Raw genomic sequence first — 18428 nt, forward strand, 5'->3', positions numbered from 1 at the left:
ATGGGCATAAGTACAACTGTTTAAAATCTGAAAATTATTCAGAATTTCATTATCATTTAACTCCTTTACAAGGTTATGAAAGTTTTTACTCGAAATTCAAATATTTATTTTTTTTTTGTTTAAATATATTCTAAGATAAATCCATAATTATTGATTTGATTAATCTTGTTCCCAATTTATTGTTTTGTGTTAAAGCTTTTATTCCAATTTTTAGGATAAAATTTATAAACAAAATATTAAAAATCTATTTTTATCTTTTAGTTTGGTACTAGCTTAATAAAAAATTTCTAATTAAAAATTGTTATTCACATGTTAATATTGTTCGTTGGAGCGTATGATAAATCTCGTATAAAAAAAAACAAAAAAATTACTCATACGTAGTCATATATAATGTAATATACTACTTATTTGCAATTATTCAATAAAAACCTAAATGTTTTAATTAAATTTAGATTTTTTACATAATAGCAATTGTTGCGGTATTTACAAGTACAATTAAATAGGTTTTTTTTTTAATTTTAATTGTATACGTGTTAATAGATTATCTGGTGTACACGATTATTGTATGCAGAATTGAGAAAGTATATTTAGTTCTAAAAGGTATTACCTGGACAAATAAAATTTATATAATAATATTAAATTAGAAAAAATACTCTAACTCTTTAAATATAATTTAAATAAATATTAAAAAAAATATATCAACTACTTTTCCTAATAATTTTCCACAACTAATATAAACATCTTCAGTTTAAGTTTTTGGCTGTTGTTCAAGTATTTTGTCAACATTTTATAGAATTTATTCTTAGCCAAGTAAAATGTAAATAATAAATACAATTTCCTACAAAATATATACTGTCAACTGAAGAAAAAGTATTTCTTTGTAATCTCAACAAAGAAGAACAAGTTTTAATTTGTTCATTTGCCAAATTTGTATTTTTTTTTTTGTTCAAAACTCAAGTGCCATAATTTTAATTTAACACTTTGTAAAAATTGGAAAAAGTGTTCGTGTTAAAAGAGAAAATATTTACTATAGAATAAATGTGTTAAAGGAAGTTAAAGTGCTATAGTCGGCTAAGTCGAATAATAAATACGTTTCAATAGCTATTTATATCCTACACCACTTTAGTAAGGAGGGTTTATTGGATTTGTTCTGATGTTTGTAACGCACATTAATATTTGTCCTATAGCCACCTTAAAGTATAACAATAGGCTCAGAATCATTATCTGAGTCGATTTAGCTATGTCCGTCCATCCTCCCGTCTGTCCGTCCATGTTAACTTTGTAATCAAACTAAAGATCGCAATTTTGAAGACTTGTCATGTCTGGTCAGTGGGTTTAGGTTCCTATGAGATTCACGTAGTGTCTTAAACCCAAATCTTCGAGAAGAGAAAGTAGTGGTTAAAGGACTGATGCAAGGTGAGATCCAGATTTCGCTATAGGTTCGCTGCTGTTGCCGAATGTGACTGTGACAGAGGTGTGATTGTAGGACTAAGCTTTAAAAATGACTCATTGTTAAATGTATATGATATAGGATGAATATAGAGATTTCATTCGCCCGTATAGCTAGAGTGAGACCGATGTATGTTGTTCGTTATATAAGTGTGTTGGATGAAGTTTTTCGGAATGAATGGCGATGAATGGAAGGCATCTTATACAAATGATACCATTGAATTTTCCTTCTTTGTCCAGGCATGTTCAGAGAAAACTGTGTTTATACCATATTTTCCACATTGTGTTTTCTGTGAGTAAAAACAAGGTCTCTGCTTATTTGATGGATTCGTATTTCGGTTAACCGGTGATGTTTCTAGGCGCTGTCGACGACTCAACAGGCCATAACATCTGTATGGTTTTAAACGAACTAAGCAATGGGACAGCAATAATCAGAGATTATATAGCTCATGCACTTGGGCCAGAAATTCCACCCCCTGCGTTTAAGATATGAAAGGTGCTGTTGAAGTCCTCAAAGAAACTCATGCAGATGTTGAAAAATACCACCGTGAAATAGGACAACGCGGCAGGTATTCACTTAAAGCCATTCATACCCTTTTTCATATATGAAAAGGGTATACCCTTTTCTTTATTATTTGGTAACTACGACCAAATATAGACCGGCAATAAATGCATTTGTATGGGAGGTATATGAAATCGTACGGCGGTTTTGCTCAGGAATCAAGTTTTCTTAGAGAAACAAATGTGTGCTGATTTGTTTATATGGTTTTTATGTTTTAAAGCTTTTGTGGAAATATTATTAAGTTGTGTAAAATAAGCTTAATTTTGGGTTAAGATGGACATAGCTAAATCGAATCAGAATTTAATAAAGACCTGAAATATAAATCCCTTTTATACTCACCGTCAAAAAAGGGTTTATATTGATTTTGTCATTCTGTTTGTAACACATCGAAATATTGATCATACAGCGATAAAAATCGACATAAAAAAGTTTATACTTAGAAACATAATTTTTCATTCCGAATTTAATGAGGACTGAAATATAACTGACCCTTTCCCCTATATAAGGATTCCTTCAGGAAAGAGTTTTGGTTATCAAAACACCAGTTTTCTTTAACAAAAAACAAGTTCTATACAAACGAAATCTATGTACAAAATGTTATGAGTATCGGTTCATAATTGACGCATATACTTAAAGGTCCTCCTCAAAAATATTACTCATACGCCCGCGGCTAAAAAATTGAACTAAAATATTAGATTTTTAATAATAAATATTTTGTTAGTTTAAAAGAGCTTGTTCCATAATTGACTAATGCCATATTCAAAATATTAGCATTAATTAGCATTAATTTTACGACATATGGTTTGACAAGCTTAAACACTCTGTTGGTGATGGAGGGTAAACAAATATAGGAAGTTATTTAAAGTTAAAATTTGTGTAATAAATGTTATTCATAACAGTTTATCAAAGCTTTATTAGATAAATTTCAATATACAAACTTTTTATATATAACATTTTATTTTTATTTAAAACAATAATGACATTTGAAACATGATATATTGATTTTAATTAATTTTACTTTAAATGAAAAATTAATCACTTTTTCACCTCAAATAGAGTTTCCGACCAAAAACCATATAACTTAAGACTCTATTCTATATGATTTATAAAAATAAATATAATTTAATATATACATAATACCCTGCAATTGTCATGTGTCAAATTAAATGTCAAATTTGACACTATACATTTCTCCCTTATGTAAATATTCACAATATGCAAACAAATATTTTGTATATATGAAAATTTGAATATGCCACATATTTACATAAAAATTTTAAATTCATTCATACATGCAAATATGTACAAGTTGTCAGTAAGTCAGACAGCCAGTCGTAAGAGAGATTTAGTTGTAAGTCTTTTGTTTGTCTTCATTCGCTTCAGAAATTTAACAGGAAATAGGAAGTTGTTCATATGCGGCATTTTCATACAGACAAACGGGAAATTATGATGACTTTCTTTGGGTTTTATAAATAGATATTTATGTCAGTTAATATGAGTACATACGTCTATTTGTATTATGCATTATGTGTTTTTTTTACACATTTATTTGTTTAATATTTTCAACTGAAAACCTACTGGAAAAGTTTTATAAGACACTAATGAAATGGAATTTTAAGAAATTAATTTTCGTAGATATTAAAATTATAAACAGAAAATTTTCAATTACAACGAAATGAAAATATTTGATTAAATATATTTCTTGGTGCTGAATCAATTAGTACCTATTGTTTCCTATTCATTAACTTGTACACATTAATACTTAATGTTGGGCTTAAACTACGATATTGCAAGTTTTTTAAATAAAATTATAATTACTTCAGTAGTGAGAAAAATCTACAAAAAAGGAAAACAAACTGGAAATTTAAATCTATTCATATTCGATTAAGCTATGTCCGTCTGTCTGTGTGTTTGTAAATATCAATTTTCTGAAGAACTCAGATTTCTTTGGGATCTAAATCTTCAATAATCCCGTCAAACATGATTTCGGAAATCAAAAAAATCGTTTCATAAATAATGCATTTTATGTGAGAACTCATCAAAGGGTATTTTAGGGCACTTTTTTGATCATCAAAATGTACTGTTTGAATAGTCCATAATGGTGAACCTAGAACATAAAATAAAGCATGTAGAACACGGTTTAATTGAGATTATATAAAAGGGACTTTTTCTTTTTTCAAAAGGTACAATTTGACTTTGTCTACCAAAATAAATTTAAAAATATGAAAATTTGCATGAAAAGCTGGGATTAAGTCATATAATTGAATACTAGGTATTTGTTTCGTACATTAAAAGGAACATTTTTAATTTTCTATATTCTTGAACCCTTTAATATGTTTTTACTTACTTACGGAGTAAGTAAAAATATATAAGAAGGGACTTCCTGTGACTTTTTATACATTTTACCACATTGACATTCCATGCGTAAAACTATGAAATGTACATGTGAGACCAAACAAACATTTATCAAATTCTGAGTCGATTGAGTCGTCCGTAAGTATATCTGACTTTCTGTCTGTCTTTGTGTCTGTGTAAAATACGCTAACGTCAAAACACGTCTGGAGAAGTTATGAATCGAAATTTAAAATAACTAATGTTATTTTCACGAAAATTGTTCAATAAAAATCCACAAAAATTACCAAACTTGTTGGCGGTTGAAAATTGGCGGAATTGGTTTACAAATTCATATTCTCCGAAAATGTGTTTATTGTTAATAATTTCTAAAATGTCGATATCTTCACAAATTAAAATTTTATGTCTTTAGAATTCATACCATGGAAAAAATTTTTTCTATCGCAATATTTTCTACCGCAGATTTATTAAACGATCATCCATAACTGTTCTTAACTCCCATACAAGGATCACTTTCACACACATTCAACAATGCAAATTATTATAAAGCTAAACCATATGCTTGTAATGTTCCATAAATTTTGCATTTGTAAGAGATTTAAGAGATTAAATCAATTAAAGGGTATAAAAGATTCGGCACAGCCCAATATAAAACTCTTAGTTGTTTTTTTATAGACTACAAAAGTGTTGCGCAAAATATTTATTTTCTCATTTAGAGGAAGTACTTAATATGTTTATAGAAAATATCATATTGTGGGAACTGTTACGCATAAATAAATTGCTAAATTTATAAAAAAATTCCTTTATAGTGAAATTATCTACAGATAGATAATTTTCTCTAATATAAATATAACATTAATATTAATAGAATTTATTTAAATACATATGTACGTACGTTCATAACATTTTTTTTTACAAAAATCACTGAAACTATTTGTTACAAGCGGTGTGGCAAACTTAATATACACTGCATTTAGAGTATTCAAAAAACCGGTCTATTCCAAGAACCGGTTGTCGAATAATTCGAAAAACTCCATTTAAAAAAATCCATTTTGTATAAATAAACCAGATAACCGGTTTTTTATTTATATATTAACAAGAAATTCAATATTTATAATGCATTTATGTAATGTATATTGTTTTATATTATAAAAAATAAAATGAAACACATTTAATTTTAAAATTATTTTTATAACAAACATTTTTAATATTCATTCTCAAAAAATATTAACAAAAAGAAATCGATTTTTTGTGTGTTTTTTGATGCTGAAGTAGGGCAGATTGTTAAAAGGCAGTTATATGTAAAATATTTCTAGCTTTTCCGTTCTTTTGTTGCATTTATCCAGGTATATAAAATTATCATATAATGATGAATGCTCTTTTCTGGTCTTTCTTGGATTTTGCATACTACTTATTGTGCTGTTTAAATCGGAAATAAGACCTGTAGAATTATCAATTTCAAAACATAAATCAACATCAGAATCAACTAATTCTTCATCCAGCTTATTGCGTGGAAATAAACGATTATATAATTCTACAGCAAACTCTTTGGATTCTGCTTTGGTGGAGTATTTCAAAATGTGGTCATTGCTTTGATTGAGTATTTCAAAATGTGGTCATTACCCAACTAACTTGAACTTAAGTAAACTATAAGGGTTTTTACTACCTTTATTCAGCGTTCATAAAGTCGTATCATAAACCTGTTACATAATTCTTGTGTATATTATGTTTTAATTTTCCTTAAGTTGTTGAAAAACAATTTAATTTAATTGCTTCGCCCTCTACAAGGATTCCGTAAAATCCTTAGATAAGTTTTTTAAAGCTATTTTAGATGAAAAAGGTATTAAAAAAATTATAGAAAATCATGATTTACACATTTCCATATTCTCATGATATTGAATTTCATCTGTGTTTAACATGGGATATTAACTTAAACTCTACCGCCTTGGTTTTTAACAAAATATTGGAGCCCTTTTGTTTTTCATTCGATTTATTGAAAATCTTTACATATTTGCGTAATTTTAATTTAATTTTTATAATAGTATATAATTGTACATATATGTATTATATAAAATAAGGTAATTTAAAAAACCGGTTATTCGATATAAAAAAAACGGTTTGTCGAATACTTCAAAAATGTGCATCCTTATTCATAGTGACTAAAAAATCGATTTATCTTGAAATCCAATATTTAGAAAAAAATTTTTTCAAGCACAGGCACATGCGAGGCATATTATATAACACCAGCATTAGACCACAAATCTATAATAATCTCTATCATTGTAGTCATGATAATACCTTAATATTACAACCATTCATACACGTGTAAAAATAAAAATGTATTGTATGTACCTTTATGAAAATAAGGAAACAAACAAACACATGATAATATTTGCACAAACACTGTCGTATTCATCTGAGCCTCAGAGCTATTAAAACCATTTACCGCATACTATTATTTGCAAATGAAATCCATATAGTATTTTCTGTTATTTTGTTATCCTTTATACGACTGGTTTTTAGATGCTCACACTCGAATGTATTTAAAGTTTAATATTGAAAAAAAGGTAAAACCACAAAATATAATTCCAACAATACAGAAGCAACAACACCTTCATAAAATATTTTTCTTTCTTTTGTTTCAGTTCGAGAACAAACAAAAAGCAAACAATTTACTCTCATTGACGTGCAAAAGGTAAAGTATAAGTATAAAAGGTACTTCAAACAAAGTAACAATAATAAAAGTATATTGGTGAGTATGGCGTAGTGTTTTAGTTTTTATATCCACCATCCAAAAAGAATGGGAATGGGAATTGTTTTTTTGTCATTAAGTTTGTAACATATCGAAACATATCAAAGACCCATAAAAATATGAATAGACCCATACTATTCATATTTTATTAAATTTTAAAACAATCTAGCCATGTCTGTTCATATGTCCGTCTCAGGAAAATCTTTACTTACCCGGTAAGTAGGCAAGTAATATTGGAGAAAAGTGTAAGTAGTTACATTTTGGGAGAATAACTACTTATTTATATCCGTCCCAGCAAAATCTTTACTTATCCGGTAAGTAGGCAAGTAATATTGTAGAAAAGTGTAAGTAGTTACTTTTTGGGTGAATAACTACTTATTTTTGTTCGACGATGACCAATAAATTACTGGTTACAAATCTGCTTACCCTACTTTTCGGATGTAAAACTGGTTTTACAGTTATTTTTATGTTTGCTAGTCTATTCTCTTAGTCAATGCCCCATTAAAAATTAATTTTATTATTCAACCTGGAATGGTTTCAACACAAATGTAAATATTAAAATTTCTTGAAAGAACTTACAAAATCAATTGCGGTTAGAAACACTAACTAATTCCTTATTATTCATACGCTATATACAATTAACTACAAATTCTGTTCAAAAACAAGTAAGAGCTTTATATTCGGCTGTGCCGAATCTTATATACCCTTCACCATGATGTGTTAAAAAACAGTCAGTACTAATTTTATTACAAAAAATCAAAAAATACCAATTGCAATACCAAAAAATCCCCTTTTATGGGTTCTCACTTAATCCAGACTCTACATACTTAATTTCATGTTTCTAGGTTCAATATTATAGAAATTTCAAAAAATACCTTTTGTAGAACGAAAAAGTACCAAAAAGTCCCTTTTTAAATGTTTTTACCTAGTCAAGGCCATACATGCTAAATTTTATTTTTCTAGGTTCAATATTATAGAAAATCCAAAAAGTACCTTTTTGTAGACGGAAAAAGTCCGTTTTTCTATGTTCTTACCTGCTAAATTTCATGTTTCTAGGTTTAATATTTTAGAAAAATTAAAAAGTACCTTTTTTGTAGAACGAAAAAGTACCAAAAGGTCCCCTTTTATGTGCTCTGATCTAATCCGGGCTCTACATACTTAATTTCATGTTTCTAGGTTCTATATTATAGAAAAAAAATTGTTTTTTGCAATTTCTGTTTGAGCATGAATAAAAAAACTCAATTTTTGATGAAATTTTCAGAGGTTGTCTCGGATTTTTGCTCATATCTCCGTTACACACAGACGAACATGGCTTAATCGACTCCGCTATCTATAAGGATCCAGAATATATATACTTTATGGTAATTTCTATAACTTATATTATAGAAATTACAAACGGAATGACAAACTTATATATACCCTTCTCACGAAGGTGAAGAGTATAATAATAATTTATGTAATTGATAACGGCAACTCATTACCATGTAGTGTATGAAATAAGTACATTATCTACAATACTCATTACCAAAATTTGAAAATATAGGGCCAATAAAGTATTGGCCCTACATCCACCTTAAATTATCGATTGACTCATATATTGGGTCTTGAGCACCGATATCATAAGATTTGAGTTTTATGTTCATGAGTTGTTCAAAAGTCGCTATAATATTGATGAGACTATATCCCAACCGTTTTTTCATTGGTCGACCTTGACTAACGGATGAGCTACACATTTTAGATGAATTTTATTTTTAACAAAAAAAACCAAATGGTTTTATTTAAAAGAAAAAATACAAAAAATCCAGTGATAAATTTAAAATACTCATGTTGATATTAATTGAATATGTTTTCGTATTTATTTTACAAAATTCAGTTTTCTTTCTTAAGGAAAAGAAAAATGTTAATTACTGTCATAAATTTAAATACTGGCATTAAATGTTGTTTTAATAATACTTTTTATGAGTATAATAAATATATTTTTGTAGATAAAAACATTTAGGTGTGTAATTTTTAAATAACGCAAGAAAATGTTAACATTCATACATAACCAGCAAAAACTTGGTCATGTAATTGTAACCACTATCCTATTAACATAGCAGTACATTAATAACTCCTTATCAATAATGTGTTGTAAAAATACTTTCTAATTCATTATACATTTTCAGCTTAAAGATTTTGAAGTTCTATACGATTTATCACAGTATTAACATTGACTGATTTTTCTAATTACTTGTAAGCGATTGTGGTAAGTATTTGCATCCAATGACTTTAAATGCTACTGTGTAAGTTAATTTTAGTATTTTAACACCTTACCTGGTAATGAAAGTTTTTGCTGGGTGCATACATAGATATGTATGTCTGTAATAAATTTAAAAGGAATTTTTGTTTTATATGCATGACTTAAGTATTTCTCACTTTTATTTAATGCATGTTTAGAAAAAAACCTGTTACTCAATTAAGCAATTTCACCTCCATTAATGTGTGTTTAAATTAAAAAATGGTGCGAATCATATTGGACTACTCTTTAGTGTGTAGAGTTGAGAATACTGTTCTAAATTATAAATTTGCAAATATTGAAATAAATATAAAAAGTGGCTTTGTTTTTATACCCTACACTACTATAGTGGGGAGGGTATTATGCGCTCAGAATCACTTTCCGAGTCGATTTAGCTGTTTCCGTCTGTTTATGTGTCCATGTAAACCTTGTGCGCCCACTACAGGTCGCAATTTTCAAGATAATTTGATAAAATTTGTCACATACTCTTTTTTGGTTCAAGGACGAACGCTATTGATAGATGCTTCACTGTAATAAAACATCAACTTTTAGTAATGAATTAAAAAAAAGAAAATGATAAGATTGAGCCGAATCTTAAGTACCCTCAACCTACTACTTTCCTATTAATAACCATTTAATTACTCATATTTCTGAAGAAGCCTTGTAAGAAAGGATTTTGATCCATATTATGGACAAGGAACACCGTCTGAGAAAAAAAGAAAAAAATCATTAGACAAGAACTAGATGATATACGTCTGATGCTATAAATTAAAGGGAAAAAATTTGCATTTTTAGTTTTTTATTTCGTTATCCTGTGTCCTTTCAAAAGTACTTCAAAATGTTAAAAAGTACAATTTTCAAAAATATTTTAAAATACTTTTACTAATCAAATTTGGTGTCAAGCCAACGAGAAGATTTGTGAAATATTTTGAATTATTTTTATTTTATACCGTTAGGATGAAATTCTGTCAAAAATGTCTTTTAAAATTCTTATCCTAAAAAATCTATAATTTTTTTTTTAAATATTATTTTTCCAAAAAAATATTGAAATATTTTTTTATACATCTTTTGATCTTGACAGAATAAACTAATAATAACACAAAATATTTTAGAACTTTTTTGTTAGCTTGACATCGAATTTGGCATTGTGTGATCAGTAGAAGTATTTAAAAATATTTTTTGAAAAATGTACTTCTTGAAACTTTGAAGTTCTTTAAATAGGACACAGAATCAGGAAATCATCCGGTTCGTGTCTAACATTGAGTGTCGGACGACGGTGTAATGAACAAATTTGAAAATAAAATTTTCTATATAAAAATGCCAAATTTTTGGAGGGGACTTAGTATAGAAGCTACGACGAATATTTATAGTACAATTTTTAAAACTAAATTAATATTTGTGCTAAATTTGGTATCGACATAATTTGCGTAATGAGTTATGTGCATTTAAAAAATTTTCGGAAGAGTAGCTTTGAACAAATATGAATCTAGTGGGGAAAAAATTATGAACACCAAACAAATTAGGAAAAGAAAACTCCCCTTCATGAAGGTAAAAAACTCGTTTTTAAGTTTATCCGCTGTAATATTCTCTAATACACATACAAAGTTTGTTAGTTAGTTACACGCAGAGAAAAGACATGGTTGTGGTAACCATGTTCTAAGAGCAACATCTTATGGTTAAAATTATGATTCTAGTTTAAAGATATTATGGTTATTGCAACAATTTTTAAATATCATATTATGATTAAAATCAGGTAAACTATTTTATCATAACATATTTTATTTACCATAATGTTGTTAGTTATACATGACTATATTATGATGCACTGTGATATATATATATATGGAAATCAAATTTATTATGATTACTGAATCAGTAAAATTACAGTTTCTAAAAAATTAAAAAAATACATTACACGACACTATTTACAAATTTCAATTTGATTCACAAGAACATAACTACGTTGTCCTATACAAAGTGAAATACTTATATATATAATGTTATAAACCAAATGAGAATTATTTCAACTCTTCGCTTAAAACAACACACACATACAAAATAATATGTGTGAGGTGTGTGGCTAAAGTAGTTTTGTTGTTGTAGCAACAGACAGAGAACAACAAAACATATAATGGTTATTTATAACATCATAACATACAATGGTTGTATAAGATATAGCAACATAACATATAATGTTTATTTGTAAGTTTAAGTATTTGTTAGTAACATTATTACACACTGAATCATACTAAAATTTATAATTGCCATAAACAAGAAAATGATTACAGTAACAACAATATTGTTTAAATGGAATTCAAATAACAATTATATGTTTTTGATAACAATATATTTTTACGGTGAACATAGTTTCATTATGCCTACCATTTCGAACTATGTTTTTTCTTTGCGTGTAGTTAGCTAGTTAGTTAGTTAGATAGTTAGTTAGTTAGATAGTTAGTTGGTTGGTTAGTTAGTTAGTTAGTTAGTTAGTTAGTTTGTTTGTTTGTTAGTTATTTAGTTAGTTAGTTAGTTAGTTAGTTAGTTAGTTAGTTAGTTAGTTAGTTAGTTAGTTAGTTAGTAAGTTAGTTAGTTAGTTAGTTAGTTAGTTAGTTGCCGGTCTGAAAAATCTTTTAATTTCTTTAAAACATTTCCAAAAAGTCGTTATGTGCTTTTAAAAAATTTAAATTTTATTTCACAAAACGACGACTGCAAATTCAGTACTTAAAAAAATCTCAACAACTTATTTTAATTCAATTAACACTTCACATCCAAAAACATAAACATGCAAATACTTCGACATTTCCCGAAACAATTTACAATTCTCTTATTATTTATTTAACAATAAAAGTTTTGTCTGCATTTATTTGCATATCAAGTAGTTGTATATCCATATTTTTCCTTTTTTTGCTGAAACATAAAAGGGGAAACGGAAAAGTTTGAAACTTTAAGAGACACATATTTTTTGAACGTTTTGTACTTCTGATATCTGTGTTCTGTAGTATAGAAGCAAAAGTAGCAATGTTTAGTTTTTTAGTTTTAAAATTAAGTAAATCATGTATGTATTTTTAAATAAGTAGGAAGTTATTTTCGGACATTTTTATACTCGACTACACCTGCTATGTGTAATTAGCTTTTCGATTCATATTTATATTGAATCAGCGTATTATCTGAACCCTAGGCATAAATATGACTTTCTTGTAAATGATAAAACAGCAGATAGCAGATTTTTCATATATACAAACAAAAAACATTTTGTAAATATGTTTGCAAGTACAAGAATGTGTTTGTATAAAATGTTAAATTACACATACTTGAATAATTACTGAACTGTACAGTGTACATTCAACTTTTTACAGAATTTTACATACATACTTATATTTACATACAAACATACAATATATACAAACATACAGAGAAAAATCTTTTGGCCAAGTAATATGTATAAGCATTTTTTAAATGACACTGTGTGTAATATTTGAAATATTTTTCGTTCTTGGAAATATATGTATAGTTTTGCTCAAAGAAATGCCTTTTTTGGCTCCTCAAAGATTTGGTGTTATTTTTGCAAAAAAGTGATAATTTTCTCAAGCTCATATTGTGCAATGCTTTCGGAATTTAATTTTGTTGATAGGTGAAAAACTATTTTGTTACAATTAGTTTTTTAATTGAAATGCATTTTTTTCTGTGTGTGTAATTATGTATGTATGTTTGTTTAAAATTATGTTTTAACTTTTTTGCTGCATGTTATTATAACGTCATGAGTTTTATATGAATGTTATTTATTTATGAAATAATTGTAAATTGTTTATAATTAATTACATTATTATACCCTTCACCTTCGTGAGAAGGGTATATATAAGTTTGTCTTCCGACCCTATAAAGTATATATATTCTGGATCCTTATAGGTAGCGGAGATGATTAAGCCATGGCCGTCTGTCTGTCCGTCTGTCTGTCTGTCTGTCTGTATGTTTGTTGAAATCAGTTTTTAGAAGACCCCAGATATCTGCGAGATCCGAATCTTCCATAATTCTATCAGACATACGACCGGCAAGAACGCTATTTAAAATCAGCAAAATCGGTCCATAAATAACGGAGATATGAGCAAAAAACCGAGACAATCTCTGAAAATTTCATATAAAATTTAGATTTTTTATTCATGCTCAGACAGAAACTGCAAAAACAAAATACATAACAATACGGTAAATATTGTTATTGTAATTTGTTTATAAAAGCAAAGCAGAGCAAGAGCAGCAGAGCAAGAGTAGCAGAGCGAGAGCAGCACTAATGTTTTGTTATTGGCTAGAAATATGAAACTAAGTATGTAGAGCCTGGATTAAGTGAGAACCTATAAAAGGGGACTTTCTGGTACTTTTTCGTTCTTCAAAAGGTACTTTTTGCAATTTCTACAATATTGAACCTAGAAACATGTAATTAAGTATGTATGGCCCGGATTAAGTGAGGACCAATAAAAGGGGACTTTTTCGTTGTTCAAAAGGTACTTTTTGCAATTTCTACAATATTGAACCTAGAAACATGTAATTAAGTATGTATGGCCCGGATTAAGTGAGGACCCATAAAAGGGGACTTTTTGGTACTTTTTCGTTTTTCAAAAGGTACTTTTTGCAATTTCTACGATATTGAACCTAGAAACATGTAATTATGTATGTATGGCCCGGATTAAGTAAGGACCCATAAAAGGGGACTTATTGGTACTTTTTCGTTTTTCAAAAGGTACTTTTTGCAATTTCTACAATATTGAACCTAGAAACATGTAATTAAGTATGTATGGCCCGGATTAAGTGAGGACCCATACAAGGGGACTTTTTGGTACTTTTTCATTCTTCAAAAGGTACTTTTTGAAATTTCTATAATATTGAACCTAGAAACATGCTATTAAGTTCGTATATCCCGGATTAAGTGAGAACCAGTAAAAGGGGACTTCTTGGTACTTTTTCGTTTTTCAAAAGGTACTTTTTACAATTTCTACAATATTGAACCTAGGAACATGTAATTAAGTTTGTATGGCCCGGATTAACTGAGGACCCATAGATGGGGACTTTTTGGTACTTTTTCGTTCTTCAAAAGGTACAAAAGGCTTTAAACACATCATGGTGAAGGGTATATAAGATTCGGCACAGCCGAATATAGAACTCTTACTTGTTCTAATTGCAATCGTTGCGACAATTCTTCAGATACAAAATTAATCTGTGATCCAGAGTCCAGTAATGCCCTAGCAAATACATATTGCCCAGATCTATCTTTTATTTTAACTAAAGCCGTAGCCAAGATAACATTATCTTTATTAGAGGTTGAAATATTGACAGATGCACTCGAAGGCTCGTCTGGACTTGAAGTTGTCGGATTTACAGTTTGCGTGTTAGTAGTATTATATTGATGCAAAAGTGTATGATGAGAACGATTGCAAACTCTACATTTTGTGGCAGTACATTTTGTTACTGTATGACCTTTTCTCAAACAACTTATACAGGCCGGTACATTTTTTATGAAATCAAATCTTTGAGCAACAGGAATGGCAGCAAAGGACGGACAGTTAGAAACATAATGTTCCGCTGATCTGCAAAAAATGCATTTAATATTGTCCTGCTGTGCTTTGACTTGGCACGAAAATGATTTTCCTTTTCTACCCGTATTGTTGTCATTCTTCTTTTGAGTAATTTTATTAGTTTTAGGTCGCGAACACGAAGCTTCTTCAGCTGATATATGAGTATATCTTTTATTCAGGGCCTCTTTGCAATCACTCCACATTGGCAACGTATCATAATTAAGTTGCTCTTCCCATTTAGAGCGAGTGACTGGATCGACTTTTGTCATAACCATTTGAATAATCATAGCGTTTGAGATAGATTTGTCATCACCAATTGATAACAGTGAATCATATACTGCCGAAACTGTGTCAATCATGCTCCTCAAAGCTGAAGACGAAGGTTTCGTTATTTCGGGCAAGTGAAACAATTGTCTAGTACTGTCGAAAAATATAAGACAAGGATTATCATAAACCCGTTTCAAACTTGCTAAAGCTTTGGAATAGTTCTGTTCAGTAATTTGATAAGCCTTCGCAGTACCTAGAGCTTCATCAGAGAGACATGAAATTAAATGATTGAACTTTTCGATTTCAGTAAGCGACATGTCATGATCAACTAAACTTTCAAACAAACTAATGAAATTTTTGTACTCTGAGTACTTGCCGTTAAATTTTGGTAATTTCATTTTAGGAAGACTGCTGTGGTGTGTTGGATAACCAATAGTAGAATCATGGCTGCTTTGTCTTCGAATCGGTGTCAAATATCCAAGAAGTAGACATTTGGTAGACACACACAAGTCTTCAACAGCAGATCTTTCATCGTTCTCAGGATCTAAAATATCGATTTCTGACTGATAAGTCATTGCCTGTTCAATATATGAATTTAATATATCGAGTCGACATTCCAATTCAAGTAGATTAAAAGAAATCGTTTTTTCCTTTATAGATCGCCGAACGCGATTAATATTATTCAAAACTGTATTCTTCTGTTGATTTAGAATTTCCAGTTTGCTTTTACCAGTTTTCTTTGATGCGTGCATTTTGTATTATTTTAATTTAACTTTATTCGCAAATTAGTTTTACAAATAGATGTATGGAAGGATCTCAAGAAAATATAATTGTCTATTTGATGAAGCAAATTAACAATTTTCGAGATCTAAAAGCGATTAAACGACTTCCAGTTATTATCGAAATAATTTGTTATAATTTCAGAAATTTTAGATTGATTTTACAAAAAGCTATGGAAGGATCTCAAGAAATCTTATTGTCTATTTGATTATTAAAACAATTTTCAAGATCTAAAACGATCAAACGACTTCCAATTATAATCCAAATTATTTGCTATAATTTCAGAAAGTTTATAGATTTATAAAAAAATACTTTTCTGCACGTTATAATTTTCGTTAAAATTCAAATAAGTATTAAACTTTTGATTATAATAATCGTTTTCTTAAATGTTCAAACAAATTCAATTTGCAAACACAAGCAACAGAATTCGTTCAATATTATCAAGAATTCTACAAATTAAAAACTCACAACGACCTCTAAATCGATTTGTTCTCAATTGTAAATTATTTTTTACTAAAATAATTTCTCAATCTTATCTTTACTTAATTAAACCAATTTGTGCTCAATCCTCAAGCTTTTTATAAATAATTATAAGTATTAGAAATTTATAATTAAAATGATAAAGATATTTATCTATTTATATATATTATTTAATTTTCATATACTTTTTTCACTTTATTCAGTTTACATAAAAATGTTCGCTGGGTTGACGTTTGATTTTTCTTATGTTGCCTTCTGTGTAAAAGTAATGCCAAATATGATCAATCACAATAGTTGTAATTAGTAGGTACAAAAAAGGAACAACTCTGTTTATACATACGAATGCCTGTTTATACATACAAACAACACAATAATAAATTAAAGTGAAAGTAAAAGTAAAAGAAAAGTAGGAAAATTGTAAGTATTAGTTATTAATTAATATTAAATTTTATTTTCCAGGAAAATAAATTAAAGCGAAGAGAGCAGAGTAAAAAAAATTAAGAGAAAAACAATGACTAAGAGAACCGATCGAGATCAACGAATTTATTGTAATTTTAATTAGTGAAAATATGTGCAATATTTTTGACAATAAATGTGTGAAATGTATTATTTGTTTTTATTTAATGTTTCACTTTTCAGGACGAATAATAAAATAAATTGGTAAGAAAAAAATCGTTGTGTGGAATAAACTTGCGAAACGTGAATTTTTTAATTTTTTTAATTAAAAGAAAAAAGTATTATCGTATCTCGAGTCTCACACAAAATTATTTATTCTTGAATACCTGGTTTTGTTGTTGGTTCGAACTTCCCTTTTCTTTTTGGCACAAGCAGCAATTACAGTGCATTTGGATGCTCCTTTGATGATTAGGGGGATGAAAAAGGGATGAAACACAAATTTTATTGTTTTTATTAAATGTTCTGTTTATTAACCGAGCGTTTTACTAACGACCGCGGTTTTTTTTGAACGTTTGGTTAATTGTTTTAGCACTTAACACACAAACACTTTGTTCTTATAATTTTTCTTTTTTAACCGAAATGTCTGGTTGCAAAAAAAAATACAATTTTAGTATTCGATTATTTATTTTTTTTTTATTAAAAATCAGTCCCTGCTCGGGCGCCAAAATGTTTAGCAAGAGTTTTTGCTAAATTAAATGGACCGATTATTAAAAAAAAACACTAAATAGCCGATGCGAAAAAATATAAAATTGGTGTTTACGATTTGGTGTTTATAAAACAAGTGTTTTATTAATTTAAAAAATGGCAATTATTTTCTATATAGTATAACAGTTTTTTCTAAAATTACCCAAGCCTTACAAAGGGCAAGGGTGTAAAAAACTACTATTTTTTACAAAAAGTTTAAGGGTTTGCAGTTCATTTCAAATTTTTTTATATAATTATTTTAAATTCATTTCAAAATTCATTTTTATAAATTATTAAAATGGCCAAACACATAGAACAACAATTCTACCGATCCTTCAAATTGACCATTTTTTAGACGAACACATTATGCCACAATTGATATACCAAATTAAAGTGAATTCATAATGCTTTAAAATGATGCATAGATGACTGTCATAGCATGAAAACTGTCAAAGTTATTCACAACTATATCGGAACCTCAAATTACCGCCTTTTTAAACCTGGGAAAATAATTCTACCGATCTATCCAATTGGCCATTTTCTAAAAATACATTATGCAATAAATTATATACCAAAACAAATGGCAATTTTAATGCTTTAAAATGGTGCATAAGCGACTGTCCTAGCAAAACTGACAAAGTTAATTGCAACCATATCGGAACCTCAGATTACTGCGTTTATTAAACATAGAACAATAATTCTACCGATCTATCAAATTTACCAATTTGTGACAAACCTTTGACTGGGGTGGAACTGGCACGCTGGTGGTTGCACGGCATTAGCTCGTCGGATTGGGGTCGGTTCTTT

The 18428-nt window shown here is 28.5% G+C and overlaps 1 protein-coding gene across 1 annotated transcript in view; it reads right to left on the reverse strand.

Annotated features, from left to right (window-relative positions):
* LOC124419278 overlaps positions 1-15973 on the reverse strand; it is a 72528-nt gene extending 56555 nt beyond the window's left edge. The window contains exon 1 of the mRNA XM_046947920.1: positions 14549-15973. Coding sequence (XP_046803876.1) covers positions 14549-15973 — 1425 coding nt within the window. The remainder of the gene's footprint in view (positions 1-14548) is intronic.
* Positions 15974-18428: the final 2455 nt, after the last annotated feature.

Source organism: Lucilia cuprina, chromosome 4 (genome assembly GCF_022045245.1).
Source record: "Lucilia cuprina isolate Lc7/37 chromosome 4, ASM2204524v1, whole genome shotgun sequence".
NCBI lineage: Eukaryota > Metazoa > Arthropoda > Insecta > Diptera > Calliphoridae > Lucilia > Lucilia cuprina.